Here is a 20,336-nt window from a genome sequence, read left to right as displayed (position 1 = left end):
AAGCACCACAACTGCCTCAGCTGGAGCAGAAATTGAACCTGCACTATTGGCATTATTCTGAACCAAATGCTAGTCATCAAGCCAACTGAACTGAACTGGCACCATATTTACAACATACCATTTTTTTATTTTTGAAATTTCTACCAGTTAATTGATACCTTTAAATGATATAGTAAATGTTCCTGATGAAAATGAAAATTTTTATTCTTTTTAGACACAGCTCTCTTGAAAGGCTCTTGAAATTAATCTATTCCCCCTACCTCAAGTTTTCACTCATTCATGCTGAGATATCAGTTCCATAGGTAATACCATGCAACTGACATTCAAACAAGTGGTAGTGTTCATTTGTGACCCTAGAAATTTAAGCATGGTCAAAAACAGACATGCAGGGATGACCCCTGGGCCTGAATGGATAGGCCCAAGGTGGCTGTGATATTGGGCATCTAGCTTCATTTTCATCAAACCAGCAAACTGTGAACAAATAATGACCATTCCCAGACAGCTCACCAGAGAAGCGGACTTGAAGATCAGGCCACATCATCAATGGCAGACGGCCATTAGGTAGGTCATTCAAGGGTCCCAGGAGAGAGTGTTTTGCAGGAAAGTGGCAGCGGTGGGGATTGGGAGAAGAGCATCAATGGTGATTGGGAGAGGGTCACTGTAACCATGCAATATATGCCATATACCTGGTGTCAATAGTACCAAATATACTCACACAGGAGAAGATCGTAAATGTGGCCTGACTATAGATATGATGTCAGAAGATTGGTATAAAAGACTCATTGTAATCTTTCTCCAATGGTTGAGTGGAAAAATGCATTGTCTGATATGGCAGTAGGTCTTGCAATTTAGGAAGGTGCCCAAGTTCAAACTCTGTACTGTGCTGAGTTAGGCAACTTCAGCTGCAGGGTCAGTGATATATTTTGTAATGGTGCACCTCAGTGTCTCTAGGCTAGTGATCAGAAAATTACCTCAATTTCCTGCTCTTATTTGCTGCCTTTTGACTGCTGCTCAGAAATGCATGTGTGTGGCCAGTATGGATAGGATTGAGGTGCTCTTTCCCCTACCCACCAACACCCCCATCCACCCCGCAACATCCTCCGCTACCTTTGGTCAGATAGCCTGGCAAAACTCACTGTCTGGGGTTCACATATGAGAAATGCTTACTTGAAAAAGGTACCAGCAGGCAGCCATATCCAGGAAGAATCAACATTTTCATAAGAGGAAATGAGAAAATTGGAAGCATGAAAAGATATATAGATCCATGTAGCGCTTCTTTGTTTTTAATATTTACTAGATAACCTCAATAGTTATTGCTTTCCTCCTGTAGAGCTGCAGCGATGTGATGAAAGAACGCTTCAGCGGTGATCTAGCAGACGATGTAATGCTCCAACTGACTGCACTGCACATCTACATCACGGTCTCCAATGCAAGAATCAGTCAGAAAATCACCCTTAGGAATGTTGAGTAAGTGACCTGCTTGACAATAAAGTACAGTCAGTAGAACATATCTCACTGAGCATGGGACAACTGAGGATTCTGATGAGGTAGATCCTTTAGGCTAAGTTCACTGTGCAAAGTTTGATTTTTTTTCATTTGTTTTTATCATGGTGAAGATGTCTAACATTTTTAGAAAAAATCTTCTAGAATTCTCAGGAAACAGAATATTCACTAGCAATAAAGGCATATAAGGTTAATTGATATGTTTATGCTCTTCCTCTCAAAGCTGCAAAGACTAAAACTAGAAGATATAGTATTGTAGTAATGTGCTTTCCCAAGAGAAGTTAAGCAAAGGAGCCCAACAGTCAAACTATATCTCAACGAAGGAATCCCCAGACCTAAGGGAAGTCAGATCAGGAAGAGCACAATCTGAGGGTATCTAATTAAATGTGTTGCTACTACCTGAAGGAAGTTCAGCTGTGGAATCGGAGCCTGGGTGAAAATCCAGAGTGCAAAGGAAAATGGTAATATGTGACCCAAAAGAAAGCATAGGAGGAGTTAGCAGCTTCCGTGTTGGAAAAATCCAGGAGAAATAGTGAGTAGCCAAAAACAAACTGGTATATGGAATTTTTGGTTGAGGCAACCTGTCTTAGGCAATCATGGACAAAGAAATAAAAAGGTTATCTGAGATCTTCTACATATAATAGTAAATCTGACATATAGGAATTCTTAGCAAGAGGGGGAGTGGAGGGCTACATAAGCAATTAGCATTTTGTGGATGTTATTCTCTTGTCTGCGTTTAGGAGCAAAAATCAGCCCTACTCCTAGAAGCCTCTCAATGTCACACATAACTCCTCCTCTCAAAGTTACTTTAGGCCCTACCTCTCAATATCCATTCCAGCTCCTACCTGCTGCTGCTCTGTAACAAAACAGGCAGAATTTCTTACATAGTTTTATTAAATCAGGAATTTCTACTCACACATTAAATTTCTCAAAAGAGCATTAGGTAGAAGCTAGGAAAGGTACTAAGGCACAAGTGAAAGAGAAAATAGCTTGAGCCAAGAAGAATCAGAAGGAAACATATCAACATGAAACGCAGAAGAGGGTAAGAAAATGATTCCCGCATGAACTGAGAGTAAAGGGAAAACAGTGCTGGTTTCAGTGCTTGGGGAAAACACCAGCATGCATTGAGAGAGGAGAAATAAATTACATACCAACCAGATAAACTGCATGGACATTTTTCCGCTTGAACAAAAAGCAGATCCACTGCTAGTTCCCCCTCAGAAATACTCATGGTTCCCTCTTCTGTGCCAACCCCACTTCTACCTCCTCAGTGTCATGTGAAGATCCATGTGAACTATGGGGTAGTTGAGGAGGAGAAGAATGCCTCTGGGCCTCGCTAACGAGGCGGGTAGCTTGAGTCAGGGGTAGCGGATGCAGGATAGATTTGGGCCCACTGACGCAGAAAGCAGAGCATAAGCAGCCACAGGGGCGGCCAAGTGGCTAGGTGAGCTGGTTAGAAGGCCCAACTTTGATCTCTGGGACTTTGTACAGTTGTATTAAAGGCTGTTAGGCCCTCTAGTCCTTACCCTCATGCCCCCTCACTCCCCACCCACGCCCCATGCCAATATGGCCGCTTTTGGCTCCATGCCACCTCATGGCCCTTTCTTCCATGCCCATTCAGCCAATAGACAATATGTACAGAACCAATGAACCAGATAATAATATTGGCATGTGTAGAAGGGCTCAGAAAAAAAACACCCATTCACAAATTTTCTTTTGAAAAACGACTGCTATTCTAAAAACCCTATAAAAATGTCAATCAGTCAAAGGCTTTAAAGTATCAATAACAGAGGCTTCAAACATTTCACATCTCTCAATTTTGTGCAAATAGACATTGCAATATTGAAAAAGGAGATCACAGAAAGAATGACTCATTATAACCACTTAAAGATGTCAATTTAGCAAATCCAACACTTCTCTCCAGTTGTCAAAACAGAATCTTCTGCAGAGGTAATCCTTTTTTGAGACTGGGCTCTCAGCTCAGCATGCTTAATGAGGCCATCCAGAACTACTGAAGAAATTCTTACACCTTTCTCATTATGCATGCTTGGCTGAGAGCCCAAATTGACATCTTGAAGTAATTATAATGAGTTGTTTTTCACCCAGAGGGTGGTAGTGCCTGGAATTCACTGCTTAAATCAGTGGTTGAGGATGAAATGCTCAAATCATTTAAGAGGAACTTGGATCTGCATCTGAATCTCTGTAACCTGCAAGGCTATGGACCAGGTGCTGGAAAGTGGGATTAAAATGAGCGGCAAGTTTCCTTTTCATCTTTTTCTAACCGGCACAGACATGATGGGCTGAATGGCCTCTTTCTGTGCTGTTACTTTATCATGGTTCTATGGTTCTGAGTTGTTCTTTCTGTGATCTTTTTTGTTAATTGTGCAATATTTACGTGCACAAAATCAAGAGGTGTGAAGTGTTTGAAACCTGTTACTGGTACTTTAATAGTCTGTCGCATTGACACTGTTATAGGGGTGTAGGAACAACAGTCTTTTTTCAAAAGAATATTTGTGCATGGGTGTTTTTTCTGAGCAGTACCACAAATGTCATTGTTACTATATAACTCATTGATTTTGTACGGAGTGTATACTGGCTGAATGGGTGTGGAAGGTCCATGAGTTGGCATGGGGTGGGGGGGGAGGCATTAGTTGGAATGGAGTCGCATGGGGGTCATGGAAGGGGCATGGGCAAGACCTTTTGAACTTACTTTTCAAAAGGTTCCCAAATCCAGACAATGGTTCATGAGCCCTCTGAGGACCACGAACCACAAGTCATCCAGAAGCTGGCCCAACTCCATGAAAATTGCGGGTGGGGTGGGCGGGGGGGGGGAGTGCCCACCCCCGCAATGGAGCCTGTCAGGTTGGGAGTGCAAGATGCGGGCTCACAAAGTACACCCTTATCCCACGCCAATTAAAATTGGGGGTGCCGGAAATGAGGGCAGGAATCCACAAATCAGATCCTGCCTGACATTTTTCAGTGGTGCTGGAGTTATTCCAGCTTCACAAAAATCTGAGTCTCTGTGTCAATACACCAATCGCATAAGCAAATTTAAAAATAATTTCACAATTATATTGAGTACCACTTGTCCCATGTCCTATTGCCATTTAATTGCTCTTGCCTCCATCAATCGCAGAATTTCCCTTTTGTTCTTTTCTCTCCTCCCCCTTTCCCTGTCTCTGAACTTGCTTCAAATTTGTTCCATCTCTATCTTTTTCCAGTTTGGATAACAGACCATTAGCTTGAAACATCGGCTTTGTTTCTGCTGGTCTCACAGGGGCACTCAAGAAAGTGAAGTTGGGAAGGAAAAATAGGAGGCTAAAGATGGGAATCACAGGGAAAGCTAGGAGTCTGTGGCTGGGAGTCAAGATCTGAAGCCAGAGGTCAGGATTGGAGATCAGGAAACGAGATTGGAATCTTGGGTTCAAAGTCTGAGGCCAGAGGTCGGGTTTGGAGGTTGGGGATTGAGATCAGAGGCCAGGACTCAAGATTGGAGGCCAAGGATCCAAGATCCAAAGCCAGGAGTCAGAATCTGGGGCCAGGGATGGGGAAAGGCCTGAGGTCAGGGTCATAGGCGCGGTACAGGATTATAGGTGGGGTTCAGAGGCAGGAGTAATTGACCAGATGAGAATTGGAGACTGGGAGTCAAGAGTTGCGATGACTTGGGGGTGGTTGGCAGCAGTGTAAGGCTTTATTTAAATGTGATATTAACTGCAGCACTGTGGCTACTCCAGGCTCAACTTTGAGGTAAGTAAATTTGAAAAACTTATCTGTTTGGTAGCAGGAACATCCCAAGGTCTGCCTGAGGGCAAACCAGTCTTGTAGTGGAGATCTCAAACAGGCATTAACCCCTTATTTGCATATGCAAAGGGTCTAACTTTACTGTTAACTACACATTGAATTAATGGTAAGTAAGTGCTCTCTATGGGATAAAGACTTATTCAAAAATTGCCATTTAATACCTCTGCAATGTCATGGGAGTCGCCTGAATCTCACTGAGGTTTCCTTTAACAGCTCTATGGGAATTCTTTATCACCCTCTGATTCCTAAATTAACTGATAAAGATTACTCATTATCCACAGTCTTCTTTTTCATTGACTTTCTAGACACTCTGATAGCAGCTTTCATAGAATAGAAAAATAGAATCTAATTTCTGATTTCCAGTGCGCGTACCCGGGGAGTATCCCAGAAGATGTGCTGCGGGGACGCCCCAGGAGTCCCCACGTAAGGATTGTATGGTGATTGCCCAGGCACTTCAATGTTCCATTGAGCAATTACCCTACACTGGGAACCATCTGATATTCCGATTGAAATTGGAAACTTTGGATGGTCCTGATTGTCTTAGCAGGATAGTTAGCCAGGAAAAGTTAGAAGAATTAAAGCCTCTTCTAACTGCTAGGTAACTATAGAACTGACCAATCCTACCTACTCCCCCACCCGCACTCTGGATTCCCAACCGCCCTTCAGTGCCACCCCCGACTATTCCCAATCGCACCCCCCCATCACCCGACTACCCTCCCTAACCCCTAGCTACGCTTCACCCTCCCGACTACCCTCACTACCTATCGACTATCCTCCCTTAACCCCGACTACCACCACATCCCTGACTACACACCTAATCCCTCAACAACCCCCCACACACCCGACTACCCCCCACACCCCTGCCTATCCTACCCAACTCCGAATTGCCCCCCACCCCTGTCTATTCTTCCGAACACTTACCGTCCCTACCCCACGACTTCCCCCTCACCCTTTCAACTACCTTCCTGACCCTCTGACTCCCCCCACCCCCGTCTATCCTCCCAAACCTCTAACTACCTCCCCCACCCCCTGACTGCGCTTCTGAATGCCCAACAACCCGCCCTATCCAACGACTACCCCTTCACCCTCCTGACCACCTTCCTAACCCTCCCCAACTACCCCCACCTCCCTCACCACCCTTCCGAACCTCTTACCAATTCTACACCCTGACTACCCTTGTGAACATCCAAATATTCTCCCTACTCCACGACTACCCCCACCACGCCTCTGACTATTCTCCTGACCCCCTGACAGGTCGGGAGTGCAGGGTGCAGGATCCCTCCTCTGAGGGATCCTTTAACAACTCTGTGGGAATTCTTTATCATCCTCTGATTCCTAAATTAACTGAAAAAGATTATTCATTATCCACAACCATCTTTTTCATGTAACTTCTAGCCACTCTGAATGCAGCTCTCATAGAATAGAGAAGTAGAATATAACTTCCGATCTCTGGGGTGTCATACCCAGGGCGTATCCCAGAAGATGCGTTGGGGGATGCCCCAGAAGTCCCCACGCCCTTATCCCACACCAACAAAAATTGGGGATGCTGGGAATGAGGGCATGAATCCCCAAATAGGATCCCGCCTGCCGTTTTTAAAGAGCAGTGGAAGTATGCCAACTTCACAAAAATCTGAGTCTCTGTGTCAATATAGCAATTGCATAAGCAAATTTAAAAACAATTTCACAATTATATTGAGTACCACTTGTCCCATGTCCTTCTGCCGTTTAATCGCTCTTGCCTTCCATCAATCGCAGAATTTCCCTTTTGTTCTTTTCTCTCCTCCCCCTTTCCCTGTCTCTGAACTTGCTTCAAATTTGTTCCATCTCTATCTTTTTCCAGTTCTGATAAAAGACCATTAGCTTGAAACATCGGCTTTGTTTCTGCTCGTCTCACAGGGGCACTCAAGAAAGTGAAGTTGTTGAAGGAAAAATTGGAGGCTAAAGATGTGAATCACATGGAAAGCTAGGAGTCTGAGGCTGGGAGTCAAGATCTGAAGCCAGAGGTCTGGATTGGAGATCAGGGAACGAGATTGGAATCTGGGGTTCAAGGTCTGAGGCCAGAGGTCAGGTTCGGAAGTTGGGGATTGAGATCAGAGGCCAGGACTCAAGATTGGAGGCCAAGGATCCAAGATCCAAAGCCAGGAGTCAGAATCTGGGGCCAGGGATGGGGACAGGCCTGAGGTCAGGGTCATAGGCGCGATACAGGATTATAGGTGGGGTTCAGAGGCAGGAGTAATTGACCAGATGAGAATTGGAGACTTGGAGTCAAGAGTTGCGATGACTTGGGGGTGGTTGGCAGCAGTGTAAGGCTTTATTTAAATGTGATATTAACTGCAGCACTGTGGCTACTCCAGGCTCAACTTTGAGGTAAGTAAATTTGAAAAACTTACCTTGTTGGTAGCAGGCGCGTCCCAAGGTCTGCCTGAGGGCAAACCAGTCTTGTAGTGGAGATCTCAAACAGGCATTAACCCCTTATTTGCATATGCAAAGGGTCTAACTTTACTGTTAACTACACATTGAATTAATGGTAAGTAAGTGCTCTCCATGGGATAAAGACTTATTCAAATATTGCCATTTAATACCTCTGCAATGTCTTGGGAGTCGCCTGAATCTCACTGAGGTTTCCTTTAACAGCTCTATGGGAATTCTTTATCACCCTCTGATTCCTAAATTAACTGATAAAGATTACTCATTATTCACAGTCTTCTTTTCCATTGACTTTCTAGACACTCTGATAGCAGCTTTCATAGAATAGAAAAATAGAATCTAATTTCTGATTTCCAGTGCACGTACCCGGGGAGTATCCCAGAAGATGTGCTGGGGGGACGCCCCAGAAGTCCCCACGTAAGGATCGTATGATGATTGCCCAGGCACTTCAATGTTCCATTGAGCAATTACCCTACACTGGGAACCATCTGATATTCCGATTGAAATTGGAAACTTTGGATGGTCCTGATTATCTTAGCAGGATAGTTAGCCAGGAAAAGTTAGAAGAATTAAAGCCTCTTCCACCTCCTGGGTAACTATAGTACTGACCACTCCCCCCTACTCCCTCACCCGCACTCTGGACTCCCAACCGCCCTTCCGTGCCACCCCCGACTATTCCCAATCGCCCCCCCACCCCCCGACTACCCTCCGTATCCCCTGGCTACGCTTCACCCTCCCGACTACCCTCCCTACCTATCGGCTACCCTCCCTTAACCCCGACTACCACCCCATCCCGGACTACACACCTAATCCCTCAACAACACCCCACCCACCCGACTACCCCCACACCCCTGCCTATCCTACCAAACTCCAAATCGCCCCCCACCCCTGTCTATTCTTCCGAACACTTACCGACCCTACCCCACGACTTCCCCCTCACCCTTTCAATTACTTTCCTGACCCTCCGACTCCCCCCACCCCCATCTATCCTCCCAAAACGTCCAACTACCTCCCCCATGCATTGACTGCGCTTCTGAATACCCAACAATCCACCCTATCCCACGACTACCCCTTCACCCCCCTGACTACCTTCCTGACCCTCCCCAACTACGCCCACCTCCCTCACCACCCTTCTGAACCTCTTACCAATTCTACACCCTGACTACCCTTCTGAACATCCAAATATTCTCCCTACTCCACGACTACCCCCACCAGTCCTCTGACGATCCTCCTGACCCTCTGACAGGTCGGGAGTGCAGATGAAGGATCCCTCCTCTGAGGGATCCCTTAACAACTCTATGGGAATTCTTTATCATCCTCTGATTCCTAAATTAACTGAAAAAGATTATACATTATTCCACAACCTTCTTTTTCATGTACCTTCTAGCCACTCTGAATGCAGCTTTCATAGAATACAGAAGTAGAATATAACTTCCGATCTCTGGGGTGTCATACCCAGGTCGTATCCCAGAAGATGCGTTGGGGGATGCCCCAGAAGTCCCCATGCCCTTATCCCACACCAACAAAAATTGGGGATGCTGGGAGTGAGGGCATGAATCCCCAAATAGGATCCCGCCTGCCATTTTTAAATAGCAGTGGAAGTATTCCAACTTCACAAAAATCTGAGTCTCTGTGTCAATATAGCAATTGCATAAGCAAATTTAAAAATAATTTCACAACTATATTGAGTACCACTTGTCCCATGTCCTACTGCCGTTTAATTGCTCTTGCCTTCCATCAATCGCAGAATTTCCCTTTTGTTCTTTTCTCTCCTCCCCCTTTCCCTGTCTCTGAACTTGCTTCAAATTTGTTCCATCTCTATCTTTTTCCAGTTTGGAAAAAAGACCATTAGCTTGAAACATCGGCTTTGTTTCTGCTGGTCTCACAGGGGCACTCAAGAAAGTGAAGTTGGGAAGGAAAAATTGGAGGCTAAAGATGGGAATCACAGGGAACGCTAGGGGTCTGAGGCTGGGAGTCAAGTTCTGAAGCCAGAGGTCAGGATTGGAGATCAGGAAACGAGATTGGAATCTGGGGTTCAAGGTCTGAGGCCTGAGGTCGGGTTCGGAGGTTGGGGATTGAGATCAGAGGCCAGGACTCAAGATTGGAGGCCAAGGATCCAAGATCCAAAGCCAGGAGTCAGAATCTGGGGCCAGGGATGGGGACAGGCCTGAGGTCAGGGTCATAGGCGCGGTACAGCATTATAGGTGGGGTTCAGAGGCAGGAGTAATTGACCAGATGAGAATTGGAGACTGGGAGTCAAGAGTTGCGTTGACTTGGGGGTGGTTGGCAGCAGTGTAAGGCTTTATTTAAATGTGATATTAACTGCAGCACTGCGGCTACTCCAGGCACAACTTTGAGCTAGGTAAATTTGAAAAACTTACCTTGTTGGTAGCAGGCGCGTCCCAAGATCTGCCTGAGGGCAAACCAGTCTTGTAGTGGAGATCTCAAACAGGCATTAACCCCTTATTTGCATATGCAAAGGATCTAACTTTACTGTTAACTACACATTGAATTAATGGTAAGTAAGTGCTCTCTATGGGATAAAGACTTATTCAAATATTGCCATTTAATACCTCTGCAATGTCTTGGGAGTCGCCTGAATCTCACTGAGGTTTCCTTTAACAGCTCTATGGGAATTCTTTATCACCCTCTGATTCCTAAATTAACTGATAAAGATTACTCATTATCCACAGTCTACTTTTTCATTGACTTTCTAGACACTCTGATAGCAGCTTTCATAGAATAGAAAAATAGAATCTAATTTCTGATTTCCAGTGCGCGTACCCGGGGAGTATCCCAGAAGATGTGCTGGGGGGATGCCCCAGAAGTCCCCACGTAAGGATGGTATGGTGATTGCCCAGGCACTTCAATGTTCCATTGAGCAATTACCCTACACTGCAACCATCTGATATTCCGATTTAAATTGGAAACTTTGAATGGTCCTGATTGTCTTAGCAGGATAGTTAGCCAGGAAAAGTTAAAAGAATTAAAGCCTCTTCTAACTCCTGGGTAACTACAGTGCTGATTACTCCCCCCTACTCCCCCACCCGCACTCTGGACTCCCAACCGCCCTTCCATGCCACCCCCGACTATTCCCAATCGCCCCCCCCACCCCCCGACTACCCTCCCTATCCCCTGGCTACGCTTCACCCTCCCGACTACCCTCCCTACCTATCAACTACCCTCCCTTAACCCCAACTACCACCCCATCCCAGACTACACACCAAATCCCTCAACATACCCCCACCCACCCGACTACCCCCCACACCCCTGCCTATCCTACCAAATTCCGAATTGCCCCCCACCCCTGACTATTCTTCCGAACACTTACCGTCCCTACCCCACGACTTCACCCTCACCCTTTCAGCTACCTTCCTGACCCTCCGACTCCCCCCGTCTATCCTCCCAAACCTCTAACTATCTCCCCCACTCCCTGACTGCTCTTCTGAATACCCAACAACCCGCCCTATCCCAGGACTACCCCTTCACCCCCCTGACTACCTTCCTGACCCTCCCCAACTACCCCCACCTCCCTCACCACCCTTCTGAACCTCTTACCAATTCTACACCCTGACTACCCTTCTGAACATCCAAATATTCTCCCTACTCCACGACTACCCCCACCACGCCTCTGACTATTCTCCTGACCCCCTGACAGGTCGGGAGTGCAGGGTGCAGGATCCCTCCTCTGAGGGATCCTTTAACAACTATATGGGAATTCTTTATCATCCTCTGATTCCTAAATTAACTGAAAAAGATTATTCATTATCCACAACCATCTTTTTCATGTAACTTCTAGCCACTCTGAATGCAGCTCTCATAGAATAGAGAAGTAGAATATAACTTCCGATCTCTGGGGTGTCATACCCAGGGCGTATCCCAGAAGATGCATCGGGGGATGCCCCAGAAGTCCCCACACCCTGATCCCACACCAACAAAAATTGGGGATGCTGGGAAGGAGGTCATGAATCCCCAAATAGGATCCCGCCTGCCGTTTTTAAATAGCAGTGGAAGTATTCCAACTTCACAAAAATCTGAGTCTCTGTGTCAATATAGCAATTGCATAAGCAAATTTAAAAACAATTTCACAATTATATTGAGTACCACTTGTCCCATGTCCTTCTGCCGTTTAATCGCTCTTGCCTTCCATCAATCGCAGAATTTCCCTTTTGTTCTTTTCTCTCCTCCCCCTTTCCCTGTCTCTGAACTTGCTTCAAATTTGTTCCATCTCTATCTTTTTCCAGGTTGGATAAAAGACCATTAGCTTGAAACATCGGCTTTGTTTCTGCTCGTCTCACAGGGGCACTCAAGAAAGTGAAGTTGTTGAACGAAAAATTGGAGGCTAAAGATGTGAATCACAGGGAAAGCTAGGAGTCTGAGGCTGGGAGTCAAGTTCTGAAGCCAGAGGTCAGGATTGGAGATCAGAAAACGAGATTGGAATCTGGGGTTCAAGGTCTGAGTCCAGAGGTCGGGTTCGGAGGTTGGGGATTGAGATCAGAGGCCAGGACTCAAAATTGGAAGCCAAGGATCCAAGATCCAAAGCCAGGAGTCAGAATCTGGGGCCAGGGATGGGGACAGGCCTGAGGTCAGGGTCATAGGCACGGTACAGGATTATAGGTGGGGTTCAGAGGCAGGAGTAATTGACCAGATGAGAATTGGACACTGGGAGTCAAGAGTTGCGATGACTTGGGGGTGGTTGGCAGCAGTGTAAGGCTTTATTTAAATGTGATATTAACTGCAGCACTGCGGCTACTCCAGGCTCAACTTTGAGGTAAGTAAATTTGAAAAACTTATCTTGTTGGTCTGCCTGAGGGCAAACCAGTCTTGTAGTGGAGATCTCAAACAGGCATTAACCCCTTACTTGCATACGCAAAGGGTCTAACTTTACTGTTAACTACACATTGAATTAATGGTAAGTAAGTAAAGACTTATTCAAAAATTGCCAGTTAATACCTCTGCAATATCTTGGGCGTCGCCTGAATCTCACTGAGGTTTCCTTTAACAACTCTATGGGAATTCTTTATCACCCTCTGATTCCTAAATTAACTGATAAAGATTACTCATTATCCACAGTCTTCCTTTTCATTGACTTTCTAGACACTCTGATAGCAGCTTTCATAGAATAGAAAAATAGAATCTAATTTCTGATTTCCAGTGCGCGTACCCGGGGAGTATCCGAGAAGATGTGCTGGGGGGACGCCCCAGAAGTCCCCACGTAAGGATTGTATGGTGATTGCCCAGGCACTTCAATGTTCCATTGAGCAATTACCCTACACTGGGAACCATCTGATATTCCGATTGAAATTGGAAACTTTGGATGGTCCTCATTGTTTTAGCAGGATAGTTAGCCAGGAAAAGTTAGAAGAATTAAAGCCTCTTCTAACTCCTGGGTAACTATAGTACTGACCACTCCCCTCTACTCCCCCACCCGCACTCTGGACTCCCAACCGCCCTTCCGTGCCACCCCCGACTATTCCCAATCGCCCCCCCCACCCCCCGACTACCCTCCCTATCCTCTGGCTACGCTTCACCCTCCCGACTACCCTCCCTACCTATCGACTACCCTCCCTTAACCCCAACTACCACCCCATCCCGGACTACACACCTAATCCCTCAACAACCCCCCACCCACCCGACTACCCCCACACCCCTGCCAGGAGTCAGAATCTGGGGCCAGGGATGGGGACAGGCCTGAGGTCAGGGTCATAGGCGCGGTACAGGATTATAGGTAGGGTTCAGAGGCTGTAGTAATTGACCAGATGAGAATTGGAGACAGGGAGTCAAGAGTTGCAATGACTTGGGGGTGATTGGCAGCAGTGTAAGGCTTTATTTAAATGTGATATTAACTGCAGCACTGCGGCTACTCCAGGCTCAACTTTGAGGTAAGTAAATTTGAAAAACTTATCTTGTTGGTAGCAGGCGCGTCCCAAAGACCATTCGCCTGAAATATCAGCCACCCCTCCCGACTACCCTCATGACCGCCCAACTTCCCCCTGACTACCCCCAACTCTCCCAACTATCTTCCTGACCCCCCAACTACCCTCCTATTCCCCTGATACCCCCTGACTAACCCCCACCCCCCTACTACCCCCGGATGATCCCCTCCCCGCTGACTACCCAACCCCCCCAACCCCACTGACCACTCAATCACTCAATTTCCCTCACCTCCACCCCCCCCCCTCCCCCCCCTCCCTTTTTATGGGTTCTCTTCATCTTGACTGAGAAGTTAAGCTGAGAGTATAGGCAGTGTGCACTCCACCCAATAGGACCCCACGTTTCATGGATTAATAGTTCATGCAAGCTCATGAGCCATCCAGCAGATGGCCCAAGTTAAAATAGCAACAGTTCGGAAATGTGAGACCACCAGTTCAAATCACCATTTTTCTGGCAGGCATACAGAGTTAAAATCTGCCCTACTACATCTTCAGCTAAAAGTTTATAATTACCTAGGCCTAGCTATCTTCAGCTGCTTCATCAATGACCTTCCTTCTACCATAAGGTCAGAAGTGGGGATGTTTGCTGATGATTGCACATTGTTCAGCACCATTCGCAATTCCTCAGATACTGAAGCAGTCCATGTCCAGATGCAGCAAGACCCGGATTGGAGTTGGGTTGACAAGCAGCAAGTAACATTCGCATCACACAAGTACCGGGCAATGACCATCTCCAACAAGAGAGAATCTAACCATTGCCCCATGACATTCAATGGCATTACCATCACTGAATCACCCACTATCAACATCCTGTGGGTTACCATTGACCAGAAACTGAACTGGGCTAGCCATATAAATACTATGGCTACAAAAGCAGGTCAGAGGCTAGGAATCCTGCAGCGAGTAACTCACCTCCTGCCTCGCCAAATCCACCATCTACAAGGCACAAGTCAGGAGTGTGATGGAATACTCTCCACTTGCCTGGATGAGTACAGCTCCAACAATAGGCAAGCAGCTTGATGCCATCCAGGCAAGCAGCCTATTTGGTTGGCACTCTATCCACAAACATTCACTCCCTCCATCACTGACGCACAGTGGCAGCGGTGTGTACTTTCTACAAGATGCACTGCAGGAACTCACCAAGGCTCCTTAGACAACACCTTCCAAACCCATGACCGTGACCATCTAGAAGGACAAGGGCAGCAGATACAGGGGGATACCACCACTTGGAATTTCCCCTCCAAGCCACTCACCATCCTGACTTGGAAATATATTGCCGTTCATTCACTGTCGCTGAGTCAAAATCCTTGAACTCCCTCCCTAACAGCACTGTGGGTGTACCTACACCACAGAGACAGTTCAAGGAGGCAACTTATCACCACTTTCTCAGGGGCAGTTAGGGATGGGCAATAAATGCTCGCCTAGCCATTCATCTCATGAATGAATAAAAGAAAATTAGTGTTCACACGTTGGAAAGTATGGAACTATCCTGAATAAATATTTTACATAGCAGGGTCTATCTGGAGTCGTTCTCACCAATCTATCCAGAGTTTCCAAGTCTAGAGCTGCAACTTATATGTCCTCATAAGAAACATATTTCCAAAATGAATCTCATTGGGAATAATAATTCTATTTATTATGAATCTTAATGAAAAATTTTCTTTCTAAATATGGTGTAATGTATTTTAAACGTATTAACAGTGTATTTTCAAACTGCAAAGAATTTCTTCAGACAATGCAATATCACAGAATATTTACAGTGCAGAAGGAGGCCATTTGGCCCATTGAGTCTGAACTGACTCGCTAAAAGAGCATTTTACCTAATCCCACTCCCCTGCCTTATCCCCGTAACCTTGCATGTTCTCTTTTTTCAGGTAGCAACCCAATTCTCTTTTGAATACCTCGATCTGCCTCCACCACCCTCTCAGGGAGTTCGTTCCAGGCTCCAACCACTCTCTGGGTGGAAAAAAATTTCCTCACATCATTTCTGTTCCTTTTGCCAATAATTTGAACCTATGCCCTTTAGTTCTTGATGCTGCCTTGAGTGAGAAGAGTTTCTCACTATTTACTCTGTCCATACCCCTCAGGATCTTGAATACCTCTATCAAGTCTGCTCTTAGCCGCCTTTTCTCCAAGGAAAACAGACCCAACCTCTCCAATCTATCCTCACAGCTACAGCTGTTTATCCCTGGGATCATTCTTGTGAATCTCCTCTGTACTCTCTCCAATGCCTTCACATCCTCCCTCAATTATGGTGCCCAGAACTGGATGCAGTACTCCAGATGAGGCCTAACTAGTGTCTTATACAAGTTTAACATGACCTCCTTACTCTTGTACTCAATGCCCTTATTAATAAAACCTAGGGTACCATATGCTTTATTAACTGCTCTCTCAACATGCCCTGCCACCTTCAATGGCATACATATACACCGAGGTCCGTTTGATCCTGCACCTCCTTTAGAATTTCTTCCTTTATTTTATGCTGTCTCTCCACATTTTTCCTGCTAAAATGAATCACCTCACACTTCCCTGTATTGAACTTCATCTCATATGTCCTGGACCATTGCCAAAAGGTTATTCCCAAACCATTTCAAAGTACATAGGGACAATAAACAGTAATTTAACAGAGCTTGCACATTTTTAATTACAATAGCAGCATCATGTGACCAAAATACCATTGAAAACATTTTAAATTGGATCTGGAATGGAACAGAATGCCCATTATGTGAGTCATTGACCTAATCTGCATAGATCAGATGGGTATCTGCACCATAAACACTGTAACTGAAGTGCCTGGTTCAGGTTGTAAAAAGGAAACCTGTAGCAGTCCTGACCACAGTCTCATTATAGTAGACCGATATCTTTTGAAACTTAGTGCTTCTTGTGCTTTTCAGTCAATTGCAATAGTGAAGTACTAGTCTTTTCATTATTTATTGCTTTTGATGCCTTTAGCAATGTTGTGCTCTTGCAGTTAGTGTTTCTAATAGTGTAATTGAATCACAAAACATAATTCCTGCATTTGTGAGTGAGCATATTACACATCCGCTACAACATGGGCCAAAAATGATAATGGGCAGCAAGAAAGTCAGGGAGTGAATCCTGCCTAAAATCTACCTGCTCCCACCCAAAAAGCATCCCAGATGTGCTGAAAACATAATTGATTGTCAAGTCCATTGCACTGAGAGGGAGGCTTATGAGCTAAACAGTTTATATATTGTCTCTGTATGTTTATTGACTTCCTAGTGTTCATCTGCTGAGATTGGCCCCCGAGCACTTCCTCACAATTATTAAAATTGTATTGAGATGGTGGAAAACTACAATGTCCAAGATCCAAAAATGGAAGAGTATGAAGGCACAAAGCCTTGGTGTATCAAATCTTGTATCTTTGTTCTACCCTTTTCTTTGATGAACCTGTCAGAATGTAGTTGCTTGCACACCTTCTCAGGGCACATTTCTTTCTTACTTCACCTATGAAGAATACAATACTTCAGCTTGTTTCTTTGTTGAATCGTCTAGGAAGGACTGGGGCCTAGAGATGTTCTTGCCATCATCTCTTCTGCTGTACATGAAAGAAAAGCACAAACGGAAAATCCTTGCACATCATCTCAAAGCAACTCAAGCCCCAGGCCCTTCAGGCAAAAAGGTAAAACAAAGAAAAGCTAAGTCCATAGCAGGGCACTCAAAACAAGACGATATTTTATTTTAACTTTATTGGATATTTGCATTCATTGTTTAAAGAAAAAGGGCCTGTTCAGGAGTCCGGTGTGGCAGAAAAGTAGATGTGCAATAGGGAAAATGCTGAATTTGGAGAGCAGACTGTGCAACAATATCTTTCTGGATTGCAATTCAACTTCCTGCATCTCCTGAGCGGAAGTATTTGGATCCATTTAAACATCGCTTGCCATCCTTATGCAATAAAATTCTATCACATCCAATCTTGAAAATTTCAATGGACCCAATATCCACAGATATCTGAGGGGAGTGACTTCAGATTTCTAGCATTGTTTGTGTGAAAAGTGCTTTTTGATTTCACTCCCAATTGATCTGTCTCAAATTTTCAGATTATGCACTTTTGTTCTGGATTCCTCAACCAGAGGAAATAGTTTTGATGGGCAGAATCTTGTGCTCTCACTAGTGGCGAGCTTGGAGGCGGGAAGGGCATGTACTTAGGTGGGATGATGGCATACCAAAACCCCACTACCTTCCCGCCTCTGCTAATTCAAGGGCAGTCAGGAATGGGCAACAGATGCTGGCGACGCCCATATCCAATGAAAGAATAAAGAAAAATATGACCACTTAAGAGCCTCATCCTGCTGCTTGTTCCCGCTACCACTGGTATTTACCTAGTGACAGGTAGGCCTGTTGACCCACTGCATGCACAGCAGGTAAAACTTTGTGGCCAGCTTTTCACCTCCGGGGATTGGAGGCAATGATGGGGGTGCCCCTCGATCAAAAACACTCAGTCCCTGATCGAGGAACTCAACATTGGCTGAGAGCCACCTCCCTGCCCTTGCTGCTGACCCCCTACACCCCTCTCCCCGCAACCCCCACCCTGTGAATGCCACCCCCCCAACCCCCACATTACTTACCTGTGAAATGGATCGCTCCACGATCCTGGGACTCCGATGCCTGTCCTTCCACCAGCAGCCACCACCTCTCCAGTGTCCCTACTAAGCAGAAGAACTGCCAACCTCTGATTGGCTGGCAGCTCTTGGCAGGTGAGACCTCCGCCCCCAGGGTCTTGATTCCAATGGAAGGCACACTGCTGGCCTCGCCGCCTAATTGGCTTGTGGTTGGGTGGGCCTTCGCAAAAAGAGGGCAGTGCAGGTTTCTCGCTGGCTGTCCAGCCCCTAAGCGAGACCCCAGATGTCTCAACAAGATTCCACCCTATGCATCTACTCTATCAAACCCCTTTAAATATTTTGATTAGATCAACCTTATAAACTCATGAGAATACAATACCTTTCCTAATTTAATGCTTAATGCCCCTGTATAATTCTGGCAAATCTGTGCTGTGCCCCTTGCAAGGCCACTTTTTTTCATCCCAAGATTTGGTGGCCAAAATTGATTACTCCTGAGGGGGCCAACTTCAAGTTAGATACTATAAGTTGATGGACCCCATGCACAGTGGCAAACATATACATCTATAAGTGGTTGTGCATCATGCAGCTAAGCTATCTTACAATGATTATATGTGTAAAGTTCCTTAAATGTATTAGCACATCAAGGGTTTCAATTTTAATGTGCAGCCAGTTCCAGAATGGGATTTATGTGCAAAATTTAATCCTGGTGACAGGGTCTCACCCGCAGGCTGGAAAGCTAACAAGAGCCCAGCATCACCACCTTTAGGGAAAGCCCACCGTTTTATTTGCCAGTCAGGCTCATAAGTGGCCAACGAGAGACCTTCCCCAGGATCAGGTACCCCAGGATGGAAATTCAGCACCTCCCCCAACCCCCCGAGAATTGCTAGCCAATCAGAGGCCAGCATCTCTTCATTTCAGGCAGTGCCACCAGGAAAGCGGTGGTAGCTGCCAGTAATGCAACCACCAGAAGCCCAGGATCAGCAAGGGACCCAGGTCACAGGTGATGAGGGCTCAGGAGAGAGGGGGAGGGAAGACAGAGGCAAGTTGAGGGGGTGGCTCACGGCAGGCTGCCTTGTTCTAAATGCTGAGTGCCTGACATGAGGCTTCCCCCTACCCACGGGAGCCCGCAAGCAAATACACCAGGGTTTGCTTTTCAAGTTCCCTGCGTGGCGACTGCCCTGCCTGCCACTGGCTGAATACCAGCGGTGCGAGATGAGGCTCTTAAGTGGGCACTAATTGCCAACTTAAGAGCCTCAACTGGTGGCAAGGTGGGAAGGCCATCCATGAGCCTTCCCACTTTGGCCTTAACCGGGGTAGAGGAGGGAAGGCAGCACGGTCCTCATCCAGCACCATTCCACCTGATTAAATACATCCAGAACTTCAAACTCGCCTCAGCGGAAGGCATCAAATTCCACCCAATGTGTAGCCTGCCATGGGCTAGTAGTAAAGTTGCAAAACTTGATAAGCAGTACTTAGCAGACTTATATACTTAGGCTATCTAGCTAATAATTGATACCATTGAGTTGTCTTCTCCCTCAATTGTTCCCAGGTAATATTGGTAGCTAGGTCACGTACAAAACATTAGCTACCACCTCCTGTTAAATAAATTGCACGTTTTTCCTGTAGAAATGGTGCAAAAATGGCTTGAAAAAGAGTCCATTGAATCTTCCAAGGGCAGAATATTACAGGAGCTGGGGGGATGGGTGAGGCGGGGGGTGGACGGCTCACCAGCCCCTCCTCCACCACCACCAGAAGCCAAGTTGGTGTGGAGCCAATCCGCTCCACACCACCCCGTCCTGCAGCCATAAAGTGCTGCGGGCAGGCTAAACAGAGGCAGAAGCCAGACTTCCTTCCCTCACTGGGAAGGAAGTCCTGCCCTTGGGAGCTGCTAGCCAATTGGATTGGCCGGCAGCTCCATCAGTCCTGGCAGCGCCAAGAGTGCATTAGCGGACGCTGCTGGGACTGCAACAAGGAAGCAGAAGAAAGCCCAATGGATCCCCGGAAACAGGTAAGTCTGGGATCCTGGGCAGGGAGAGTTTGAGCATGTCAGGGAGAGGGGAGGTGTAGGTGGGTTCAAGGCAGCAGGTGG

The 20,336-nt window shown here is 46.1% G+C and overlaps 1 protein-coding gene and 1 long non-coding RNA gene across 2 annotated transcripts in view; one reads left to right on the top strand and one right to left on the bottom strand.

The window, feature by feature from the left end:
* Positions 1-20,336, bottom strand: part of LOC144683710 (uncharacterized) — a 272,653-nt gene that overhangs the window by 172,246 nt on the left and 80,071 nt on the right. The gene's annotated exons all lie outside the window — the stretch shown is intronic.
* frmpd3 (FERM and PDZ domain containing 3) overlaps positions 1-20,336 on the top strand; it is a 235,935-nt gene that overhangs the window by 152,276 nt on the left and 63,323 nt on the right. Inside the window, exons 8-9 of the mRNA XM_078547754.1 lie at positions 1,331-1,467; positions 17,181-17,307. Coding sequence (XP_078403880.1) covers positions 1,331-1,467; positions 17,181-17,307 — 264 coding nt within the window. The remainder of the gene's footprint in view (positions 1-1,330; positions 1,468-17,180; positions 17,308-20,336) is intronic.

The sequence above is a fragment of the Cetorhinus maximus genome, chromosome 8 (assembly GCF_964194155.1).
Source record: "Cetorhinus maximus chromosome 8, sCetMax3.hap1.1, whole genome shotgun sequence".
NCBI lineage: Eukaryota > Metazoa > Chordata > Chondrichthyes > Lamniformes > Cetorhinidae > Cetorhinus > Cetorhinus maximus.
Note: the sequence above shows the minus strand (reverse complement) of the source record. Positions and strands in the feature narration are given on the sequence as shown.